This window comes from Photinus pyralis, unplaced genomic scaffold (assembly GCF_008802855.1).
Source record: "Photinus pyralis isolate 1611_PpyrPB1 unplaced genomic scaffold, Ppyr1.3 Ppyr1.4_LG7, whole genome shotgun sequence".
NCBI lineage: Eukaryota > Metazoa > Arthropoda > Insecta > Coleoptera > Lampyridae > Photinus > Photinus pyralis.
The window spans coordinates 2,479,060-2,499,249 of record NW_022170738.1 but is presented as its reverse complement, the minus strand read 5'-3'; the positions used below and the strand labels follow the sequence as shown (position 1 = coordinate 2,499,249).

The 20,190-nt window shown below is 36.3% G+C and overlaps 4 protein-coding genes across 8 annotated transcripts in view; 2 read left to right on the top strand and 2 right to left on the bottom strand.

The window, feature by feature from the left end:
• Positions 1-62: 62 nt before the first annotated feature.
• On the bottom strand, positions 63-6,638 carry LOC116175738 (FGGY carbohydrate kinase domain-containing protein). 2 transcript variants are annotated; one of them, XM_031494008.1, is made up of 9 exons: positions 6,501-6,638; positions 4,284-4,486; positions 4,119-4,230; positions 3,830-4,070; positions 3,473-3,783; positions 3,225-3,429; positions 3,023-3,173; positions 670-744; positions 63-620 (listed from the first exon to the last, which is right to left on the bottom strand). In XM_031494008.1, exons 2-9 carry the CDS (start codon positions 4,461-4,463, stop codon positions 264-266), a joined length of 1,632 nt encoding a protein of 543 aa, XP_031349868.1. In that variant the 5' UTR covers positions 4,464-4,486; positions 6,501-6,638; the 3' UTR covers positions 63-263. The 2 variants fall into 2 exon arrangements, with proteins under 2 accessions (XP_031349868.1, XP_031349869.1); XM_031494009.1 differs by having other exon boundaries at positions 676-744.
• LOC116175743 (ribonuclease P/MRP protein subunit POP5) lies at positions 5,879-6,497 on the top strand. Its single transcript, XM_031494014.1, has 2 exons — positions 5,879-5,980; positions 6,038-6,497. Exons 1-2 carry the CDS (start codon positions 5,961-5,963, stop codon positions 6,465-6,467), a joined length of 450 nt encoding a protein of 149 aa, XP_031349874.1. The 5' UTR covers positions 5,879-5,960; the 3' UTR covers positions 6,468-6,497.
• Positions 6,639-6,778: 140 nt separating the features above from the next.
• LOC116175739 lies at positions 6,779-11,244 on the top strand. 2 transcript variants are annotated; one of them, XM_031494011.1, is made up of 4 exons: positions 6,779-6,911; positions 9,433-9,764; positions 9,907-10,178; positions 10,234-10,389. In XM_031494011.1, exons 1-4 carry the CDS (start codon positions 6,817-6,819, stop codon positions 10,243-10,245), a joined length of 711 nt encoding a protein of 236 aa, XP_031349871.1. In that variant the 5' UTR covers positions 6,779-6,816; the 3' UTR covers positions 10,246-10,389. The 2 variants fall into 2 exon arrangements, with proteins under 2 accessions (XP_031349871.1, XP_031349870.1); XM_031494010.1 differs by having other exon boundaries at positions 9,907-11,244.
• A 3,771-nt stretch (positions 11,245-15,015) lies between these two features.
• The window catches only part of LOC116175584, a 34,869-nt gene continuing 29,694 nt past the window's right edge, over positions 15,016-20,190 (bottom strand). For 2 of the 3 annotated variants that reach the window (XM_031493767.1, XM_031493769.1), the window contains exons 7-10: positions 17,126-17,334; positions 17,001-17,078; positions 16,708-16,953; positions 15,016-16,664 (exon numbers count right to left, since the gene is read on the bottom strand). In XM_031493767.1, the coding sequence (XP_031349627.1) occupies positions 16,534-16,664; positions 16,708-16,953; positions 17,001-17,078; positions 17,126-17,334 (664 nt within the window). In that variant the 3' untranslated portion in view covers positions 15,016-16,533. The remainder of the gene's footprint in view (positions 16,665-16,707; positions 16,954-17,000; positions 17,079-17,125; positions 17,335-20,190) is intronic. The other variant, XM_031493768.1, reaches the window with a different exon arrangement.

Below are 20,190 nucleotides of genomic sequence, written 5' to 3'. Positions count from 1 at the left end.
AGGTATCCTAATAAATCGCTAGTAGGGGGGCGGTTAATGTCTTCCGCTTGAAATAAACGAAAAACGTTTGACATTTTTTTTATTAAAACGGGTTATAAAAATATTCTTGTATCGCTACCAATACAGATTTACATCTGCCAATGTGAGTTCAGGTTACATAAGGTTAATTTTTATTTTTTTAGTCAGGTCAAGTCCATATAACGGATATTCGTTCACATCAAGAGTACCGTTTAGCAGCTGCTACAAATTTCGAATGAAACTAGTTAATGCATCATTTCTCGGTAACGCATTTGATCTTCTAGCATTCGTAAAAAGACTTTGTATTTCTTATTATGGTAAGAGGTAGTTCGCACATTGGGTTTAATGACAGTACCTCGTCCACCCATTGAACGAATCGCATCCGAAATATCTTTAAAATAATTGGCGGCACAAGCGCCTAGAATCGCAGAGCCTAAAAGTACCGACTCCTTTTCGCGGGGTAACACAATGGGGAGGTTCGCGACGTCTGCCTGTGTCTGAATAAATAACGGATTCTTACATAGTCCTCCACAGATCAAAATTGACGAAATAGCGTTGTGTCCAGATTTTGCCAGGGTTTCTAAAATATGTCGGGTCCCATACTAAAATTTGAGACACAATTAAAAAAATGCGGCAAAATTGAAAACTTACGCTAACGGCTTGAACTGTAGCTAAATAAATTACAGCCAAATTTTCTTCGTCGGCAGAAAGAGATAATCCGCATATCTGAAAGCAGCAAATTTATTACGTAGACATTCTTATTTGAAGGATGGTGAATCCTCTCGATCGTAAAAATGGGTAATATGGTGCACGAAAGAACCAACAAATTTAAACCCCGTTCTGAAGAAAATCTTTGGTGCGGAACATTCTAGAAATGATTATGGACCGAATTCTTTTGTTTCACCGACGAGTATTTCTTGGGCTTTGTATACCCTGGGCCAATTTTCCTGGGACGAATTATTCAACAGCAAATATTACCAGAGAAAATATTCTGAAACGAATATTCCGCAGCGAATTATTCCGGAGGCGAATATTTTTCTGGGTATATATTCTAAAGGAGACATTTCCGGGTCGAATTTTCTTGCAATTCTGCAACAGCTAGTTTTCCTAGTTAACCGCATGCGGTAAATTCGGCATTCAGAAAACTCGGTCCCGGAATATTTCCCCTGATCAACCACCCATGATCTCCCACCCCTCAAAAATTGAATGCGCCGTGAGTATTATCGCCCCTTAAGCAAAATATAGCTTTCATTAAAAATATATAAGCACATTTTATTTATTATACGTAGCAGAGCAAAGAGACGCAAGCTTGAAGCACACTTGTCCGGACGAAATCGGACCGGACCGGACGGAACTGGCCCGAAAGGCAGATCGGTATTGAAAATCCATTCCGAGGCTATTCCGTCCGGATACGTGTGCGCATGGTACTCAACCACGGAATTTTTTCCGGCCGGTCCGGGCCGATTCCATCCGGACGAGTATGCTTCAAGCTTTAGGGGAGTCGATGGTGCCTGTGTGCCTGTCTGTCTGCGGCCACTATAACTGACAAACCCTTAGGACCGATTCGGTTCAAACTTTCTATTGAAAATGGATCACATCCAATGACTCCGTCCGGTCACACCGCTCCGCCGCTTTTCTAGATCCGCTTTACACGCGGTTTACTTCCAAGAGACTTTCGACTTGAGTGAGGGTAGGGAGAAAACTAATTGCAGAGCGAGTTCGCCGGAAAATAAGCTTTCCTTTTTGAGCGAAGATTTGGCAAGGGGCAACTATAGAAGGAATTATACTGTGCCAACGCCCTAATCGTGCGAAAAAACCTATGGGGAAACTTTCAATTTTCTAGGAAATCTCTCAACGGTCTTCTATAGCTCAAAAAGTGGCAATGGGAGTGTTTTTTATTTTTTTGTATTTGGTCAAATTTGTGTTAAAGGTATGCCGGGGTTTTTATCCCATAAAAGGTTTCCCTGATATTGCCTTATTGCGTAAGTAATATATTTATTTGTACTCGTCTTTTCTTACGCACAAAATTTGTAACGAAGCACCCGTTTTCCACCTTGAAATTTCATAGTCGAAGTTATGACCACACCGTATACTTATATTTGTGAAGTCGACCAGCTTTGCTGAACACCCGGTATCTAAAAGCGTTTTTAGTTCGGCACACATCGTTACTCAAAAACTGTAATTAGCTTTGTAGCATCTGATAGCCCTTGGCATGGGGAAAATGATGCCGATTTAATATTTGTGATTGCAGTTGCAGCTTCATTAGGCAATTAAAAACCGATTTTAGATTCCAATCATAAAAGTAAAAGTATAGAAAAGTTGTTTACGACTCGAAGACCGTGCGTTTACAGATAGTAGCTTGCTACCTTGACCTCACCGATTGCATTTAAATTTCAAGAGACAATAGGTGTCAACTCCGAAACTTCCGTTCGGCAAATCAAGTGAGTATAATTAGTAACAATTAATTTTAAGGAATTACAGAAAAACCCGTCCGTTTGAGGTGGGCTTTATTTCAAAAGAAGCGCGCTTAAAAACTTGAAGTCTGACATCGGTCCTATATTTTTCCGATGTCGTGGAAAGAAATACCCAGTTAATTAAAAACAGCTTAATTTATTTGAACGTATCGAAGGTATACGCGTACGAAATGGGATAGGTATAATTAAATTTGCGGATTCAAATACGCTCAAATATATAGATGCTTAACTACTAATAAAATGGTTGAAATAAAGATAAATAATGTTGTTTATCGGTTGTTGAAATGCCTTTTTGAAAACAATGAAAACTTTTTAGGAGGGTTTCCATGAATCAGATTAATTCCCCTTCCTGCCATCGAAATCGAAAAGCTTTCCACATTAGGTGAGTAATGACCAGAAATTCCTAGTATGTGTATAGAAAAATATCCAGTGGTAATAAAAATAGGAGTCTTTACATCATCGCAACCACTCAACCTGTCTTGTGGCGGAAAACTGAGCGGGAATAGGAAAATGAACGTCGCAATACTTACAGCACCCTTTAAAGTTGGATCAGCAACAGGCGATCTATTCCCGTGAAAATCTGGCCAAACGTGAACATCAGTTGTCAAAAAATCGACACACTCTAATCCTCTGTCATTGGCTAACCGCCGCAAAACATCACTAAGATATTGCTGCACATGTCTAAAACTCTAAATTATTACCGCGCACTTGTCGCACATTCTATGAACTAACATATCACCAATTTTTGTTTTCATGGTAGCATAAGCTGGATGCGTTTCTATAATGTGGTCTAATAGTTTGCCGGTAGCACTTTGACCTCCTTCGTTCAACCACATACCGGGAACCATAGCACTGTAATAAGGCCCCCAGACTCCTGGTGTAAAAATTGGTCGGTCCGAAACGGCCATATGACACGTTGATGTCCCACAGATTAAACCTACAAGATCTTCAATCAGAAGCCAGAGCAACGACAAGCAAACCTAGTCTGGAATTAAAATCGGAATTGATCCCATCAGCGGAACAACCAAATAAACCAAGACCTCCAGCATGTGCATCGATAAGCGAGGTTCCCACAGGTGTTCCCGCACGTAGACCAAGTGTAAGAGCAACACTGTTAGATAGGCCATCTCCAACTGCGCTGCCCGGAGAACAAACTTTTGAACCAATTTTGCTGAAATTATCATCCACCAAATCTCCTAGCCCAATTTCCTGAAAGTAACTCCTATGCCAACCTGGGTTCGAGTCCTCCTTGGCTTCGTAAGTCCACTTACACACAAGCGAACACAATGACCTAAACATGAATAAAAGAAGTGCCTCGCGCAAAAATTGTGGCTAACCTTGATTCAGATCCCGTCGCTTTCCACGTCAAGAAATCTGGCAAATCGAAAAATAGACCCACGTTATCCCAGCACTCTTTCTTCATACGATTTTTAAGCCAAAGCAATTTTGGCGTTTCCATTTCCAGAGATATTTTCCCACCAACGTAACGTAAAATTGGAGAATTTAAAGCGTTAATTTCTTCGGCCTCTTTTGATGCGCGGTGGTCCATCCATAGTATAATATTTTGTTGGTGGTTCCCTTAAAACTTACCTTCATTTCCCTTTCGACTCCTTATACAAAACTTACCTGTTGGGCTAACGGATAAGGGATTTCCTTCCTTATCCAACGCTACTAAGGAGCACGTCGCGTCAAATCCTATTCCTTTAATGGTTTCGGGATCGATGCCTCGAACAACTTCCTGTAAAAAAGACGATTGTATTTGGTGGGGATACTTAACAACAGTGTAAGTACCTTAATACAGGTGACACACGAATTCCAAATGTCATCTGAAGATTGTTCATAGAAATCTTTTTGAGGACTCCATGTTTGAATATTTTGCACGGAAACATTTACAATGTTTCCTTGACTAGACACCAAAGCCGCTCTCACACTTCCTGTTCCAACATCCACACCAACAAAGAATACGGTCATTTTATATTATACCAAGACTGCAACTACAAAGAGTAATATGAACGTTAGTGCTATTCTAATCTTGAATGAGATAAACACTAACCTTGAATGAATAATAAATAGATTTGCCATAATAGTCTATTTCACGATTCCGATTGAGTGTGATAATTGCATTTTTCATACTAACCCACCATATTGGGTACCTAACGGAGTGCCGTTGACAAGACTTTTTAAAGAACTTTCCAATCTAATCCATTTCTCAAAGGGGTGCAGGAAGTGATATAGTAAGGACGTTCATTCTTATACTACTTTAGATCCCCCAAGCTCCCCTTAAAACGGTTCTATATTGTTTTACATCCTCGATATCCACTGGCCACTTTTAAATTAACACACTGTATACTTGCATGTAAAAATATTGGATGTGATACCTATAGAAGCGACCAAATAAATCAAAGGACCAAACTGTTTCGTTTGAGAGCTCCCTAGGTTGGTTTTCAAATATCTTGAAATCTGAGAACTTCCGAGTGTTAAAACCGATTTTGAAGCACCTCGTCTAGAGGATCATAAAAAACAAAAAAATACAGGGTGTGCAATTTAAAAAAATATGCTCAACAGACGAACTGCTTTTGAAATAAAAAACGGGATTAAATACATTGAGCTTGACACTATCATTGTGATGAACAAAGAATTCTCTTTTTCCTTTCTAGTAACGGCTAGTTAAAGGCCAATGCCTCAAAGTTGAATGACGCCACTGGACAGCGCCTTGTGCGATAAACAAAATGTTGTATACAACGGCATACCCCGGGGAATTGAAAGACAATTAATCCGTTGCCATTTTTTTCCTGTGCATATATTACGCGAATTTGAAGAGAATGTTACTGCCGCCAGTAACTGTAAGCTAGTTTAATTTTGTTGATTTGTATAAAGTATAGTGGTCGGTTTTTAGGAATTTGCATAAAAATGTTGTTTGCAGTAATTTTGATATTCCTAAAGGAATCGACCCATATTCATTTGAGTTCAATGAAACCTAGAACATTTGATTTTCAATTTCTGGCTTTCAGAAGAGATAAAGGGTCCGGTCGATGCCGTTGCGGCGCTGCAAATTTTTTTTCAAAAATCTGCCGTTTCTGTATGCTTTATATACATATATAAAATTTGAACCGTATGTAATACACATACAATGATGCCGGCCCGGGTGGCGGAGTTCAGTTAAAGCTGGACTGCGGTGCTAAGGGTCCCTGGTTCGAATATACATATTTGTAAATGTATAGTGGGTTGGGTTGGTAGAGCAACCTTGGCTGAAACCCCGCCCACTCAAAAATAAAAGCAAAATAAAATAAAATAAATTATACACGTATAATCAATGGTTTCTTTATGATGAAATGGTGGTACCTATGCGACCAAGGTAGTCCCTATGAAATTGCCTTTGGTATACGCAGTAGACACATGACACAAAGTGAGGTTATACAGCACAATGTAAACAAAAAACCACAATTGTTTAAATAAATACTTTAAACAATGGTGAGACATAAACAGCGGTACGTTGCCTAAAATTCAACTGAAGCTAATAAAACACATCTACTTTTGCATTACAGATACATGGTTATAGAAATAAATTCTCCGCAACAACGCAAAGATGATTCTCTCGTTATTCCATCATCGGCATTGTATCGGGCCCTTTCAAAAAAAGTGCAACAATTACACGGCGATTTCGGTTCGGCAGCCATACGAGAAGGTTTCGTCGCGAAATACTTTAATGAGAAAACGAGAATTGCAATCGTGAGGTCTCGCCACGGACCGCATAAGCTTATAACTACGGTTTTACCTTTCGTTACGGAGATAGACAAGAAACAAGTGAGTTTAGTCACTTTATATACGGGTGCAACTATGCGACAGTGTTTTAAATTTATTTTAAATCATCAAAGGAAGAAGATCGACGAGCTATGTGCAAATCTGCAAAGTGACGAGGAAAAGACTGCTATTTCGGAAGCTTTTTTAAAATTTCACAACAAAACTTTACTTTGATTTACTTATAAAAAGGCATTTAATTAAATTTACCTGTTATTACAGTTGTGGGTGTCCAATGTTGCCAAAAATTTGTTCACGAAATCCTCGATAAAGCAGTTTATAAAACTAGTTTTAGGCACTATTGTAATAGTTGTGGTATTTTAACAAATCCTGTGTCTATTCTTAATAATATATCTTTCTTAACAAAAAGATAACATATCTCCTCTTCAATTACCGCACCATTTGACACCACTGTCTTGAGCGCTCGTGTGTAAATATAAACAAGCATGGCCGATTCGCCCTGTCAGTTCGTGACGTTTCCGTAATTTTTGAATTAAAAATAGACCGGCCGAGTGTTTTCACCATAATGAAAGTGTTAAGACGAATCAAATCACTGCCCGAGTATGAATGTAATTCCAAAAAGTGTAACGATGCAAAAATAACTTTGGAAGAATTTGACAGGTCAGTATTTACCTGTTGCACGGTGTCATTTTGAACATTCAACAAGTTAAGTTGTGATTTCGTTCTTATTGGAGCGCTTTTTCATTTTTTTAAGCCAAAGAAAGTGAATAAATCCTTTCAATTTCTATCCCTGCAAAGATTTGCCCGCATATTTTCATTACTCCCACAGGCCTACGTTATTTTAATCAATAAACTGATTGTTTTTAATTAATACTATTATAGGGGTGCCTAATGCAATGCTGTGCATGTGGTTTATGCAATCAATACTTCTGAGTTCTGATTTGTCTGTTGTTGAGTGCATTACTTGTTTTATTTCTTACTGATTTTACTGCAAAGTAAATTATGTGAATCTGTGGTAAGTATATTATCTACAGGGTGTTTAAGATTTTTTGCTGTGTGTTTTGTTTATTTTTTGACGTGACATGTTTTTAATAAATGTTTTATCAAAGTTGATTATTTACAAGGCATGACAAGTATTATGTACACTGCTTACGTCATCGATCTTGTCAATGGTACTGTGTCAGAGGTTATGTTCCATTGTCTAGGTTTCTTTGATGAGCCGCTGATGGTAGATTGTTAATTACTTTTCTGATTTGTTTAGAAACTTTTTGATCTCTTATAGTTATAGTCTCTTGCCGTTATTGCAAAAAAAAATGTTCTGTAGTTAACTAAATGAAAATAAAGATTTTTAAAGGGTCATTGGGCCATGGTTTTAATTGCGTAATACCTATCTCGTTTGCATTGATTTTTACAGTTTATTCGCCAAATATTTCTCAAAAACTGCAGGAAATACTTGTAAAGAAAAACTTTTAAAAACCGTGAAATTATAGCACTCTGTAGATTGGCACCGAAGCGTTCGCGTACATGAACTTTTATTCATAAAATTAGCCCTTTCCATATGAACTTGATTTAAAGTCACCAATCACCATATTTGGGTTAAACATTTTCATTATTGTTCGTATTTATCGTAATAGTGCCTAAACAATAAGCATTCTAATGACGTGTCACATAACCTACTTATTTTCCCATTTAATGAAATTCAAGATGGCGGTCGCACAGCTTCAAAATATGTGAAATAATTTCAAATAAAAAAGTTGTTTAATGGCGGCCCTGTATAATACATCCTGCTATAAAAGGTGGTTAACTTAACTTCGACTTAACTAACTTCTCTTACCGCTTCGCGCTATCTGTCTAACGGTTCCACGCGAGTTCCCCCGCGATTTAGTACCAATTGCGTCACGGTTCTCCTCGAACTGCTAACTTCCCATTACTTTACTTTGTGATTGACAACCATCTCGTGAGCGCCGTCAAAGCAGAAATTGCTTCGCAGAGCTCTGCTTTTAAACGTTTGCGATCAGAGACGTTACGCTCTCGTCGGTTGGCCCTTTTGACCAATGGGGGTGCAGCACTTTTTAGTTTGCTGCCGGATGTGCAATCGGTGCGTCGCCACCGTCAATTTTTGTGTGATGTCATATTTTACTGTCAACGTTACCAAAGTTCGATCCATTTTGCGGTGTCACTTTTTACTCACAAGGTTATTAAAGGCCAATGACCCCATTTTGAGTCATTTCATTTTCAAGGTTATCAAGTTTCAATGACCTCAAATGTTGTGCGATGTATTGTTACATTGTTAAGGTCATCAGAGATCTGCGACTATATAATAATAATATTTTTGTGGTTTCATATTTCAAGGTTGCCCAAGGTCATTAACGGTTATGATCCGATTTTTTATTGTAATATTTTAGGTTATCATTCTTTGAAATCATGCTGTATTCTGAGGGCAGTCAATGGTCCCATTTTTGTAATATCATGTTATTTTTAAGAATACCAGAGGTTAATGGCCCATTTCTGTTGTGTCGTTTCATTGATAGGTCATCGGAATTTTTGTGGCGTTATGTTGCATTTTTAAGATTAAAGTTATCATAGTTTAATGACCTCCATTTTTTTGGGGTGTCAAATTCAACATGGACTTCGTAAAACCTAAGCTATGCAGCAGGCTCAATAACGACGATTGCGAAATAAACAAAGCCTTCTATATAATCTGAAGCAGTCGCGTTATCTCCCACGACTCATTGGCGTCACCGCCTTTGGCACGCATTTGAAAAGTCAGGACTCGCCCACATATAACATCGAAAAAAATTAAAATCTGTTAATGGACTCTCGTTACATGTTTTGGTGTAGATGCGTAATTAAACATCATTTATCAGCATATTTTGTTGTATTAACATCTAAAAACGATACAGTGTAATTCATGTTCTGTCCTTTGAGTCCATATTTTTACGACGATCAACTGACTTCGATTTCTAGATTTGTGTTCAAAGTTTCTATGCATGTGTCAAAAATTGTTGGAAAAATTGATACCCGGAAGTTCATTCGCGCGCTCTCTCTCTCCATTAGGAGCAAGACCCATCTTTCCACTTCACACTTCTCAAAGATACATCTAGGGGGAGAGGCGAGAGGAGCATCTATTAAATTATATCTAGATCTTCTAGGTCTTATATAGTTTCTGTTTTATTTTTAGCCAACCGATCTATTTCAAAAGTGTAATTAGACCAATGCTCGCTATCGGCCACGAAGGCGAACTAGTAATATGGTTGAAAAACATTGGAATACTCCAGCATAGCCAGCGTTGCAATAACCTAATAGATAACATGGAATGTCAGGGTGTTATGAATTGGATGCCCGCTAAAATTATTGACCAGTATCAATGGAAGTGTAAGAAGTGTCCCAAAAAAAGAAATATTAGAGAGCAGTCCGTATTCCAAGATGTGAAATGTCGCTTTAAAGACATTGTACGAATTTTGGCAGGTTGGTGTAAGGGAACGGACGTCGAAGCTTTAACTAAATTGTTGTGTAAGTACAAATTATCGTCTTTGTGGGAAAGCTTACTAACACTTTAATGTATGCGTAACTATTGGGAAATAAAGAAAGGTAATATTACTAATATTGTAAAGATTAATGAAGTTTGGAGATTATAACATTTGCATCTCTATAGGTGTGAAGAAGCAAGCTGTCAATGCAGTCTACAATGTTGCTGCTTCAGTTGCGCATAAGTATATTCAAACAAATCTGTCCAGATGGCAACTGGGTGGTCCTGGAACCATTGTGCTGATCGAATCTTATCCTGAAGGCTTCAAAGAACTTAATTCGCAAGAACATTTCCAAAATCACATTATTCCCTTAATTTGCATTGCCGAAATTAAGGAGATACCTACTAGGTTTTGGTTACAAGTTCTAGATCGCTACAATCCCAACGTGCAAGAGCAAGTACAAAACGCCAACACAGTAGCGTTGCACATAATACAAGAGATCGTGCTTCCAGGTTCGATTTTAGTTACCAACATCGATAGCAAAATATGCTCGTTTGATGTGCTACAATCACTTAAACATTTATATCCTGTGATAATAAGCAAAGATGGATTAAAGCGCCACGATCACTTAAACGTCTTGCTTGACAACTTTGAAACGATTTGGTTTCCCGCACTAAGGATTTGTAACGAGGCTCAATACTATTCAAATGCTCATATCCAAAATTTTATTACTAATTTTTTATGGAGACAAAAATTTGAAAATGAATCTTTTGAAAATTTATTACATCAGATGTGTTATAATTTCATATGAGAGTGGTCATAATGATACAAAGTAAATCATTTTGAAGACCCTGTGATAGTTTTTCTTGTCATCATGAAAAAACTAAATTTACTTGCTGAATCAAATTATAGAGTATCGTATTATTTTTAATTTAATGCTCAATTTTTTTCTTACAATTAAATCTGCATTACTATAGATTTAAAAAAATGCTCTTGCACTGTTTAATAATGTATACCTAAGACTATGTAGGATGGGGTCGAGGTTTTACATTGATTGCAGGTGCTGTGGGTTGAGAAAGAAGACGTAATTGTAAATGATGTGGGCAGGGGGTTGAAAATAGCAATAATCCCAAATGACTACACTCTTTGGTCATTATTGGTATTCTCGAAAGGTGCCTTATGGTTTTTTTTTTGCAATATTTTCACAATTTATTTGCAATATTGTTATTATTGTTATGTTAGAAATTGTATTTGAACTGCTCTGAATTGTTTATTGTACCAAATATTATCATCTAATGTTACTATATTTCTCATTTTATTAGCCTTAGAACGTAGCAGTTATGACGTAGTACTGTTTTACCAAAAAAGACTGATGTTGATGTTAGTTATGAGTATTACTTATTATAATTGTATTGTTTCAGTATCGGTACTCATACCACAAAATTGTTTAAGTAGGTACTACACCATTACTTGTAATAAAACTCATACTAAGTATATAATAAATTTAGCACTAGTCTTTTGTTTTTGGAATTAACCAAACCACTACCGTCGGCACACAAAATATGTAGATTTGAAATTGAGACCCTAAATATCTGATGAATGATCTGATTTGATGCTTTTTACTGGTCAGAATGATCTTGAGATGATTATATTGTTTTATAGTCGTTTGGCAGAACATTCTAATTCTTTGTCTTCTTTTTTTATTTTTTAACAAGAGGTAATACATATATTGATCTTTTTCTTTCTCCTAGCCATTTCTTTTTCTTATACAAATGTGTCTTGCTTTTTTTCCAATTCATCTTAACATATACAAGTGTAATTTCTTCCAAATTTGGCAGCTCTTCGGGCTGTAATCTTTCAGAAATACTCATTTTTCAATCGATTCAAAGCAAATGGATGATCTATATGAATTTTAGAAGCAATATACCTACTAATAGCATCTGCTTTATTTGTTGATAGTTTGTCTACTGTATTTCTTAATATAATGATAATAGCGCTTTTTTTTTACTTCTGACAGTTCATCTGACTATAATTGTTGGGATTGTTTGGGAGAATGGCGAATTTATTTGAGTTGAAAGAAAGATATTAGACAAGCACGAGAATAAACAAGTTACATACATTCCATAAATAAATTATTTTTTAGTTGAAGCAAGCATTTACATTTTGGTCCTTCGAACCGGATATACGAAGCTGCATTACGAGTGACTCAAGTTCGAGATTTGATTCTAGAAATTATTGGCGTTTTTCCGCGTCACCGATTGGAAAATAATAGCGTTCAAGGTCGATATATATTATTGACAGGTGCATACTGCATAGTCGACGACGATACTGATAAAATCTGTTCTTTTTTTTCCTTTAAAACCAATAAAGTTGAGTGTTGCTTTCGATTTACGACAACATGGCGGCAGATCATTCTAAATTAAAAGTAACGACGTCAATTAATAAGTAGGTAATATTAAGGTAACGAGGGCCGAAAATTATTGTGACGCCTTGCGTAATTAAACTGATGCTTCCATGTACGCGCAAAATGAAGTTAACAAGGACAATAATGTTCATAATCAAGGTTTTAATAGTAATATATTGGTTCCTCTTCTAAGAGCGAGATAAAATTATCGACAATTAAATACCCACATTTAGTAGGCAATATGAAAAGTGGCTTGAGTATAGAGACGCGTTCAAGGCCTCGATACACGATATCAGAAATTCAAAAATTTTCTTATCTCCGGTCTTCACTATCATAAAAAAGTAAAAGTATTACACCATCCGAAAAGTCACAAAATCTAATCCAGCACGCCAGTTGGAGTCGTTGAGCTCAGTTTAAAAGAAAAGAAGTCAAGACGTGTCAGTGCACCTGAATATCGCATAATTGTTGCAACAAAGTGTCAAAGTATTGCGGATCGTACAAAATCTGTAAGTACTTAAGTTTTCTATTGTACATCAAACGCTTGCATGCATGGCATGTGTAAAACAGGGCTCTGAATGCCTCTTTTTCTTCCAGCATTATTGTTAAATTTTTTGTGTTTGCCAAATAAATGTTTGTTTTTGTCAATTAATTGCCTATGTGTTTAATGGAACCCTAAGTGCAAACCTGATAGTTTTCATGTCAGATTTTTCTATTCGTGCTCAAGAATGATGTCAGGTATTAATGAACATTTGTATAATTTATTATTTGGAATTTTCGAAACTTCATTGGACTACACTGAGCCTCCCAATTTATTAATGTAAAGTTAACAATGAGATTTTTAATTGCGACTATTTTTATTAAAGCTAGCTAGACAGGTGTTTTGTGGGTTGGTTAGTGACCGTTTGCCATTTCATACATCAGTATATACTTACATTAAAAAAAATGACATTTCCGTTCTCTGGCTGAAGAGGGTCAGGAAACTCGACCAGTGACCAGGCCCGCCTCCAGTATCCCTTGGGGGTGTCGTTGAAATGACACACATTGGCCTTTTCCTATCGGACTTGCGATCTAGTAACCACGCTAACTTTTCTATCCAAAAAATCCCTATTGTCGGTATCTGTGCAGAACGGTCGAAGTCGAAGACTTTTGACGATTGTTCTATATAGAGCGTTTAGTATTTTGGTTTTCCCATAGTGGCATTCTTTCAGCTGTAAGGTGTGCTGCCTAACCAAAAGAGTTTGTCACACAATTTTTTGTAGTTTTTCTTTGGTTTTAGCGTTGAGTGAAGGCCTTCACTCAACGGTTTTAGTTTATCTGCTGCATTTGTTCTCTTTCTACTATATTCTTTCAGAAATATTCATTTTTCTGTCGACTTTCTATGAATTTTAGACACAGGGCCAACAAAGTGAACTGTCTATGACTTTCTAAGGCAAGGCTATAGTATTTTGATTTACTCTTGGGTACTTCGTTCAATTAGTAGGGGAGCTAGCACGAAATCCACTGAACGAGAATGATCAAAATTTTAACTGATGGAGTTCCATTTTGCCCCATCAGAGTATGCTAAAATCGATCGCCTGCCGCTTCAGGTCATACGACTTAAGGTGCTGCGGGTACTTCTTGCGGTACCAATTCTGAAAGGTTGTTTTTCGAGAAAATAAGTTATACACCAAATGAAAACGTTGATAATAGCTCTTAAAAAATATTTAAAAAAATCGCGTACATTTGATAACTCCGTAAAAAAACAATTCTTAGTCGGTTTTTCACGAACTTTCTACGGATATAACTAGGTTACGGTTAGACGAATGAAGCTGATTTTTTCTACAGACTGATGATAGGTACTACTAATGACTTAACGGTGGTTAGTTTTTAAATTTGTTCTCTAATTATAAGATTATCTTATCATCTTAACATTATAAGATATCTTCTAATTAGAGAAAAAATTTAAAAAAGAAACACTCTCATAGCCATTATGGCTGTGCCCATCATTATAGTCTGTAAAAAAAATCAGCTTCATTTATCCGACAGTAACCTAGTTATAACCGTAGAAAGTTCGTGAAAAACCGACTAAGAATTGTTTTTTACGGAGTTATCAAATGTGCGCGATTTTTTAAAATATTTTTTTAAGAGCTATTATCAACGTTTTCATTTGGTGTATAAGTTATTTTCTCGAAAAACAACCTTTCAGAATTGGTACCACAAGAAGTACCCGCAGCGCCTTAAGTCGTATGACCTGAGGCGGCAGACGATCGATTTTAGCATACTCTGATGGGGCAAAATGGAACTCCATCAGTTAAAATTTTGATCATTCTCGTTCAGTGGATTTCGTGCTAGCTCCCCTACTAAATGTATCCCTCAATATAATTATCATATAGCGCCTATAGTTTTTGCTATATTTTTGGTAGTTTTTACCCCTTGGTTCTTAATATGAGCATAGTTCAGAGTTCTTAAAGTCATTTTATTAAAGAAAAAACATAGCTCAGACGAACCCGAACGCCCGGAATTATAAATATTAGTTGTATTTTTCATGAGAAAAACACTATGAGAAGTACGGATAGGTAACCAAGTGTTTAATCGCATTTCGCATATTATAAATCCAGATATAACAATGATTTTGATCAAGCAAAATTTAATAGGTATAAAAATTATTTAAAACAATAATGAGACGCCACGCTTTTCTTCGTTTTTTATTTTTTTGGCAAAATTGCTAACTGTTGAATATTTAGAGTGTCGTCTGTGTTTGATAAATAATGTAACGTGGTGGACAAATTTCTCTGGAGCCAAAGGGATTCACAGGTACTTTCGTGATAAATTTCATCTCCTCTAGGTTGCCTACTCAGTCTATGCATTTCCACAATAAATTCTACCTAAATCTAAAAAGAATGCACCTTTCTCAAACAATATACATTTATTAAAACTGTCAATTCTATAATATTAACACATCGGTGATTAAATTCAAAGTATTATTAAAACAAACTCCAACACAGTATATAGACCAAAATCTCATAACGCACGAAAGCAAGGTTTGTAATTCCGGCTCCAGATTTTACCCTCGATTTAGAAAGGCTGCTTAAGATTTATCTTTTCAATCAATGTTTATGAAATTGGGCAGTTGATCGTCTAGCATAGTATAATTTTGACTGCATGATCTTGGTATACATACTTTAGCTTATACAAATATCAAACATAGTACCTACACATACAACATATAGATAAGTATAATTTAACAAAATTACAATTTCGTAACGATATTTATTTATTATTAAATAAATAATTTCTACACGTTATAAAATGTTATACTATTTATGTACCTACCTACTAAATTTCCTTTACAAATATTTATAGCCATTAAATATTAATAGCTTCAACTTTCATCTATAATGAGCTATTGTGGGTGGATTTAGTGTGATTAATAATCAACAAGATTTGGTAGATACAAAAGTATGCATCAGTTGTTCCATAAACAACACCAGCGATTATTTAAATTATTTACAACACCTGAAAATCTAGCAAGGTGCGTAATGTAGGTACATAGGTATGACAATCTACTTAAATAGTGGCTATCCCTGCATAACATAATAAATGGTAGGAGGAAGTAATATACTATATTTGCACAAATACAAAATAGGTATAACAGAAAGCATGCCATAAAAAATTCTGTGGCAGAGAATACCAATACAAGCATTTTTTTCCAAATAGATCAAGGGTCCAAAATATACTTCCCAAACAAAACATTTGGACCCTTGATGGCTTATTTAGAAAAATGAGCCACGAAATTGTTTGGACATACTTGTTACACCCTGTTTTTGTCACGTAGAGTGTAGTTACAATTTAGGAACATCAATTTTAAAGCAAAAATGAACCATGATATTCAGATGGCTTTTCACCATTACAGCATTCGTCTTGCTGGATGTTGAAAATGCTGGCCAATTAAAGTCTAAATGATCACAATTCTGTTGTAATTGAGGCCTAATGCAAATAAAAAAATGTCAAACGTTGTTGATTAGTACCCAAAACACAAATCCACGTCCTGTAGCTACAACCTACTTTGGTTTTAAGCAGAATCCAACTAAAGTAATACGCAGTACCTAATTAATAAAGCTTCACAACTTAGGGGTTATAATGGCTGTGTATGCGTGAAGACAATCTTTCATTAGAATTCGTATTCCATTGCGCTGATGCTTTGACCTCTTCTCTCATAATTAAATAAAAAAGCAGCTAAAATCTAAGGCTCGTTTTACAAAAATGGCGAGCAAGTTTTTCATTAAAATGACAATCTTTAACAATTTATCAATCGACATCGTTTCCGGCCATTTCCATAGACCTACATTAAAGTGCAACCAGACAGGTACCAATTTGAAATTTGAAGCTTGCGTGATTCACCCATTGAATTTTACGAATTTCTCCATAATTACAAGTACATTCCATTTACTAGATAATCTGCGTCGTGAGCATACGATTTGCCTCCTCGCCTCAGTCGTCTTCGTACCACCCTTAGTCGACATCCAATGAGTAAGGCCATTACACACGTTATTATTAGACCTGCGCATTTGAATTAACGTTAGATTCATTGGAAATGTGTTACCTAAAGTTAATGATAGTACAGCTCCGCCGGGCGTTTCCGTGATACCATCCTGCAGATCTAGTACCTCCGCAACCTTGTAGGCAGCTACTTTGGGATACTGGGCGTCGAGATGTTCATGGGTATGCGTTTTGATTTTTTCTATTTTAATTTGCGCGGTGTCCGACGCCTTTTCCATCAAATTTTTTGATTGTTTTAGTTCATGGGCCATTTTCTCATGTTCGTGATCCGCGTGGGGGGTTTTTAGTGCTAAAAACAACTCTTGGGTATAACCTGGTGAAACAGAACACACCTACTCTTCTCCGCCTTCCAAGTGTCTGGCGTTTCCTCTTGCAAGTATAGTTTACTCCTCTCGTTATTTTCGGGAACTGGACCTAAGGAAAATGGAAAGTGTCAAATTAAACATTTAGAAAATAGTCACCTTGCTGTACGGGAATATTCTGTTGTGGCCAACTGTCCAAACGATTTTGCCCCATGTCTGGCATATACTGGTTTCTATTACCAAACCGATCATCTTGAACTGCTTTCGGCCACTTCTCCTGATATTGTGAATTTTGTCGGTACACTTCGTCCAAATAGCTGCCAATCCTTGGAGCATCTTTTGCGGAATTATCTGGATACTGTGTTTGACTGCAAACATGTAAATGTACAATGGAAAAGGAGCACATCAGGTTAATTGTGCATGGGTGTGAGTGAAACCTAGCTATTCTATTTTCGAGCTAGCGTAGCGAAGAGAATTCTAGAATTCTATTTCATGCAACCTAAAAGTGCTAGTCAGAATGCTTCGATAGGTAAGCTTCTTGTCGTGCTAAGGTCAATAATATAAATTGTATATGCACTTTATATACAATGGAAAGGTCTTAAGTCTGTGACCTTTAATTGTGTTAGCGTGTTTAAAGATGGAGGTGTATGGCAATAAAAGAACCTACTATAGGTATAATGCAAGGTTTCCAAATCCATATGTTTGCGTAAAATGTTTAAGAAGCGAGAAGCCAATGTCCCCCATACACTGGACTCCGTCCATTTGTCAGCGAAGGGTAAATTGTATGACAAATTGGTCTCGCCTTATTATAAAGGAGCGCTTAGAAAGAAAGAGAGTGAATTGCCTGAAACCCTGGATCCGAAATTGTCATCATGAGTTACAGTTTTCCATCAAGGAAATTAGGAAACGCCATCAAGTTACTCTTTCTATATCGTTCAGCACTTTGAGGTAATACCATACCAGTACCACTTTCAAATTTGTTCCCTTCGGCTTGTTTTTGTTGTATATTAATTTAGTTACTCCATAAGAAAAGGCACCAAAGCAATTCAGTTTAATGAATAAACAATGCTTAAAATGGTTATTAAATTACGATATTGTTAATAAGTTAATTATTCGAACTAATGTGTTTGCTTTCGTTTACTGTTATTATTGAGAAGTCTATAAAACGATTATTTACTAACAAGTCTGCAAGAACATGCATTTAAACAATTGGGTGGTTTGAATAAGGGTTCCAAAAAAAGGCGAATCCGAAAAATCGTAAGACCATTTTGGATCAGAAGAATCGGAAGACTCATAACCTGGGGATAAAAAAAATTCGAAGGAACTGTAGAACACAAATAATCTGTGAAATTTGAAGCTAAGGAATAAATAATCAAGTATACAAAGAATCTCATCTTGAAGAATATGGAGTGTCCGGAGAAATTACATATTTTGTTGAATTCAAAATTTGTTGAATTTGAATAATACAAGAAAGGCAAAGGATCTGAAGGATCAAAAATTAAAATAATGTGAAGTATATTCGAGGGTCTCAAACATCTATAAGACACTAAAGAATGTTAAGGGGGTAAAATTACAGAATCAGAGGGTCTGTGAGATCAGAAAAGTCTGAAATAATACTGAAGAAATGATTAAAGAATTTGATACATCCGAAGCACCCCCGCAATCCGCGGATTCGAAAGAAAATTGAAGAATCTGCCGCTACTGAAACTGTATCGAAAGATTTTGAGGAATATGATCGGACGAAATTATCAAAAACCCTCGCAAAAACCGCAAAACTCGAAAAACTTAAGAGTCAAATCTGAAGAATTACAGAAGTCTCAAGAATCTAAAATGCCTGAAGAACTCAAAGAAACGGAAAAATCCGAAAAATGTAAACTGTCTGAAGAAAGTGAAGAATATGAAGTATCCCAAAAAATTGAGGATACCAAAAAATTAAAATAGACTGAAGAATCTTCAGAATCCGCAGAAATAGAAAAATCTGAAGAAACTGAAGAATAGACCGAACCAGATAGAGCATTCGAAGGGCCCCAAGAGTGTAAGCAAGCTGAGAAAAAGCCGACAATTTGGGCATCCGATAGATCGGAAAAATGAAGAATCTGGAGTAGTGCGAAGAATCTTAGGAAGCTCCAGAATCTGAAAAATTTTAAGAACCAGAAGAATTCGAAGAAATCTTACGGATGTAAAAAATCTTATAGATTTGAAGAATCGGAAGAAACTAAAAATCTGAAGAGTCTGAGACAGGTAACACAGTTAACACGTCCTTCTACATCATTCTAACTAAACACTCTATAAATCTTGAAAATTTGTTTCTGTATCCATAATTTTCGCTCGCTCGTTAGTAAAGGGAGGTATTGCATTGAGGTAAAAAAATAACTTCCCACTTTTTTTTACGGAAATACACGTTCTGAAGCACCAGGTATCCGTATTCAAACAAAATCTCGATGATGGCCGTCGGTCTGTTTGTTTGTACTCTACGGCTAAACCGATTGGAACTAAATTTGGTACAGATATTCTTAGACATAAAAGGGAGAGCTGAACAGCTTTTGGGCAGAATCGCCGATGCTCAAGTGCGTCAAAGTAACAAAAAATGTCAAATTGAACAAAATTTGGTGTATATGTACTAAACTAAGAACTGAAACACATTTAGTCAAAATGGCGATTGCGCAAACATTAAAAATCATTTTATTTGCCAGTACATTCCGTAACAATTAAAATATTTATATTGTCTCAGAATTAGGAATATAGTAACCTTCCAAAATATCACGGGGGTTGCAAAATTTCAGTGTCAATACGTATACGTACCTGCTTATAGCCGATATCATTAATTACTCCATACTTAATAATATTCAATGATATATGATTTATAATAAATATTCAATGATACTGTAGATAAATGAATAAATTTTTAATATATACATCATGGGACTTCTTTTTTTCTGATAACACTATCGTTCATCGTTCATACGACAATTTAAGTTGGGAAATCAAATACGACTTCCAAAGGAATCGTAATCACGCACGATTTTCGAAAATGAGATCGTCTCCGGATCATTAACCAAAGTGTTAGCGTCCATTTAACGTCTCATAAACTTTTATAGCGTCGATTATAATAATGAAAGCAAATAAGTGAAACCGCGAGTCATTTCGTCCAGTTGAAAGTTGACGAAGCGACTTATAAGTACAGTACAGTATGCAAATAGCGTGCGCAGGTGCATGTGCTATTC

What these genes read in the sequence shown, in the direction of transcription:
- LOC116175738 (XM_031494008.1), bottom strand. Translation starts at nt 4,463, where the DNA reads ATGACCGTATTCTTTGTTGGTGTGGATGTTGGAACAGGAAGTGTGAGA. An exon ending in GCGACGGGATCTGAATCAAG is followed by an intron (nt 3,784 to 3,829) that starts GTTAGCCACAAT and finishes ATTCATGTTTAG; the next exon opens with GTCATTGTGTTCGCTTGTGT. An exon ending in CTACAGTTCAAGCCGTTAGC is followed by an intron (nt 621 to 669) that starts GTAAGTTTTCAA and finishes CTCAAATTTTAG; the next exon opens with TATGGGACCCGACATATTTT.
- LOC116175743 (XM_031494014.1), top strand. Translation starts at nt 5,961, where the DNA reads ATGGTGAGACATAAACAGCG. An exon ending in ATGGTGAGACATAAACAGCG is followed by an intron (nt 5,981 to 6,037) that starts GTACGTTGCCTA and finishes TTTGCATTACAG; the next exon opens with ATACATGGTTATAGAAATAA.
- LOC116175739 (XM_031494010.1), top strand. Translation starts at nt 6,817, where the DNA reads ATGAAAGTGTTAAGACGAATCAAATCACTGCCCGAGTATGAATGTAAT. An exon ending in ACTTTGGAAGAATTTGACAG is followed by an intron (nt 6,912 to 9,432) that starts GTCAGTATTTAC and finishes TTTTATTTTTAG; the next exon opens with CCAACCGATCTATTTCAAAA. An exon ending in AGCTTTAACTAAATTGTTGT is followed by an intron (nt 9,765 to 9,906) that starts GTAAGTACAAAT and finishes GCATCTCTATAG; the next exon opens with GTGTGAAGAAGCAAGCTGTC.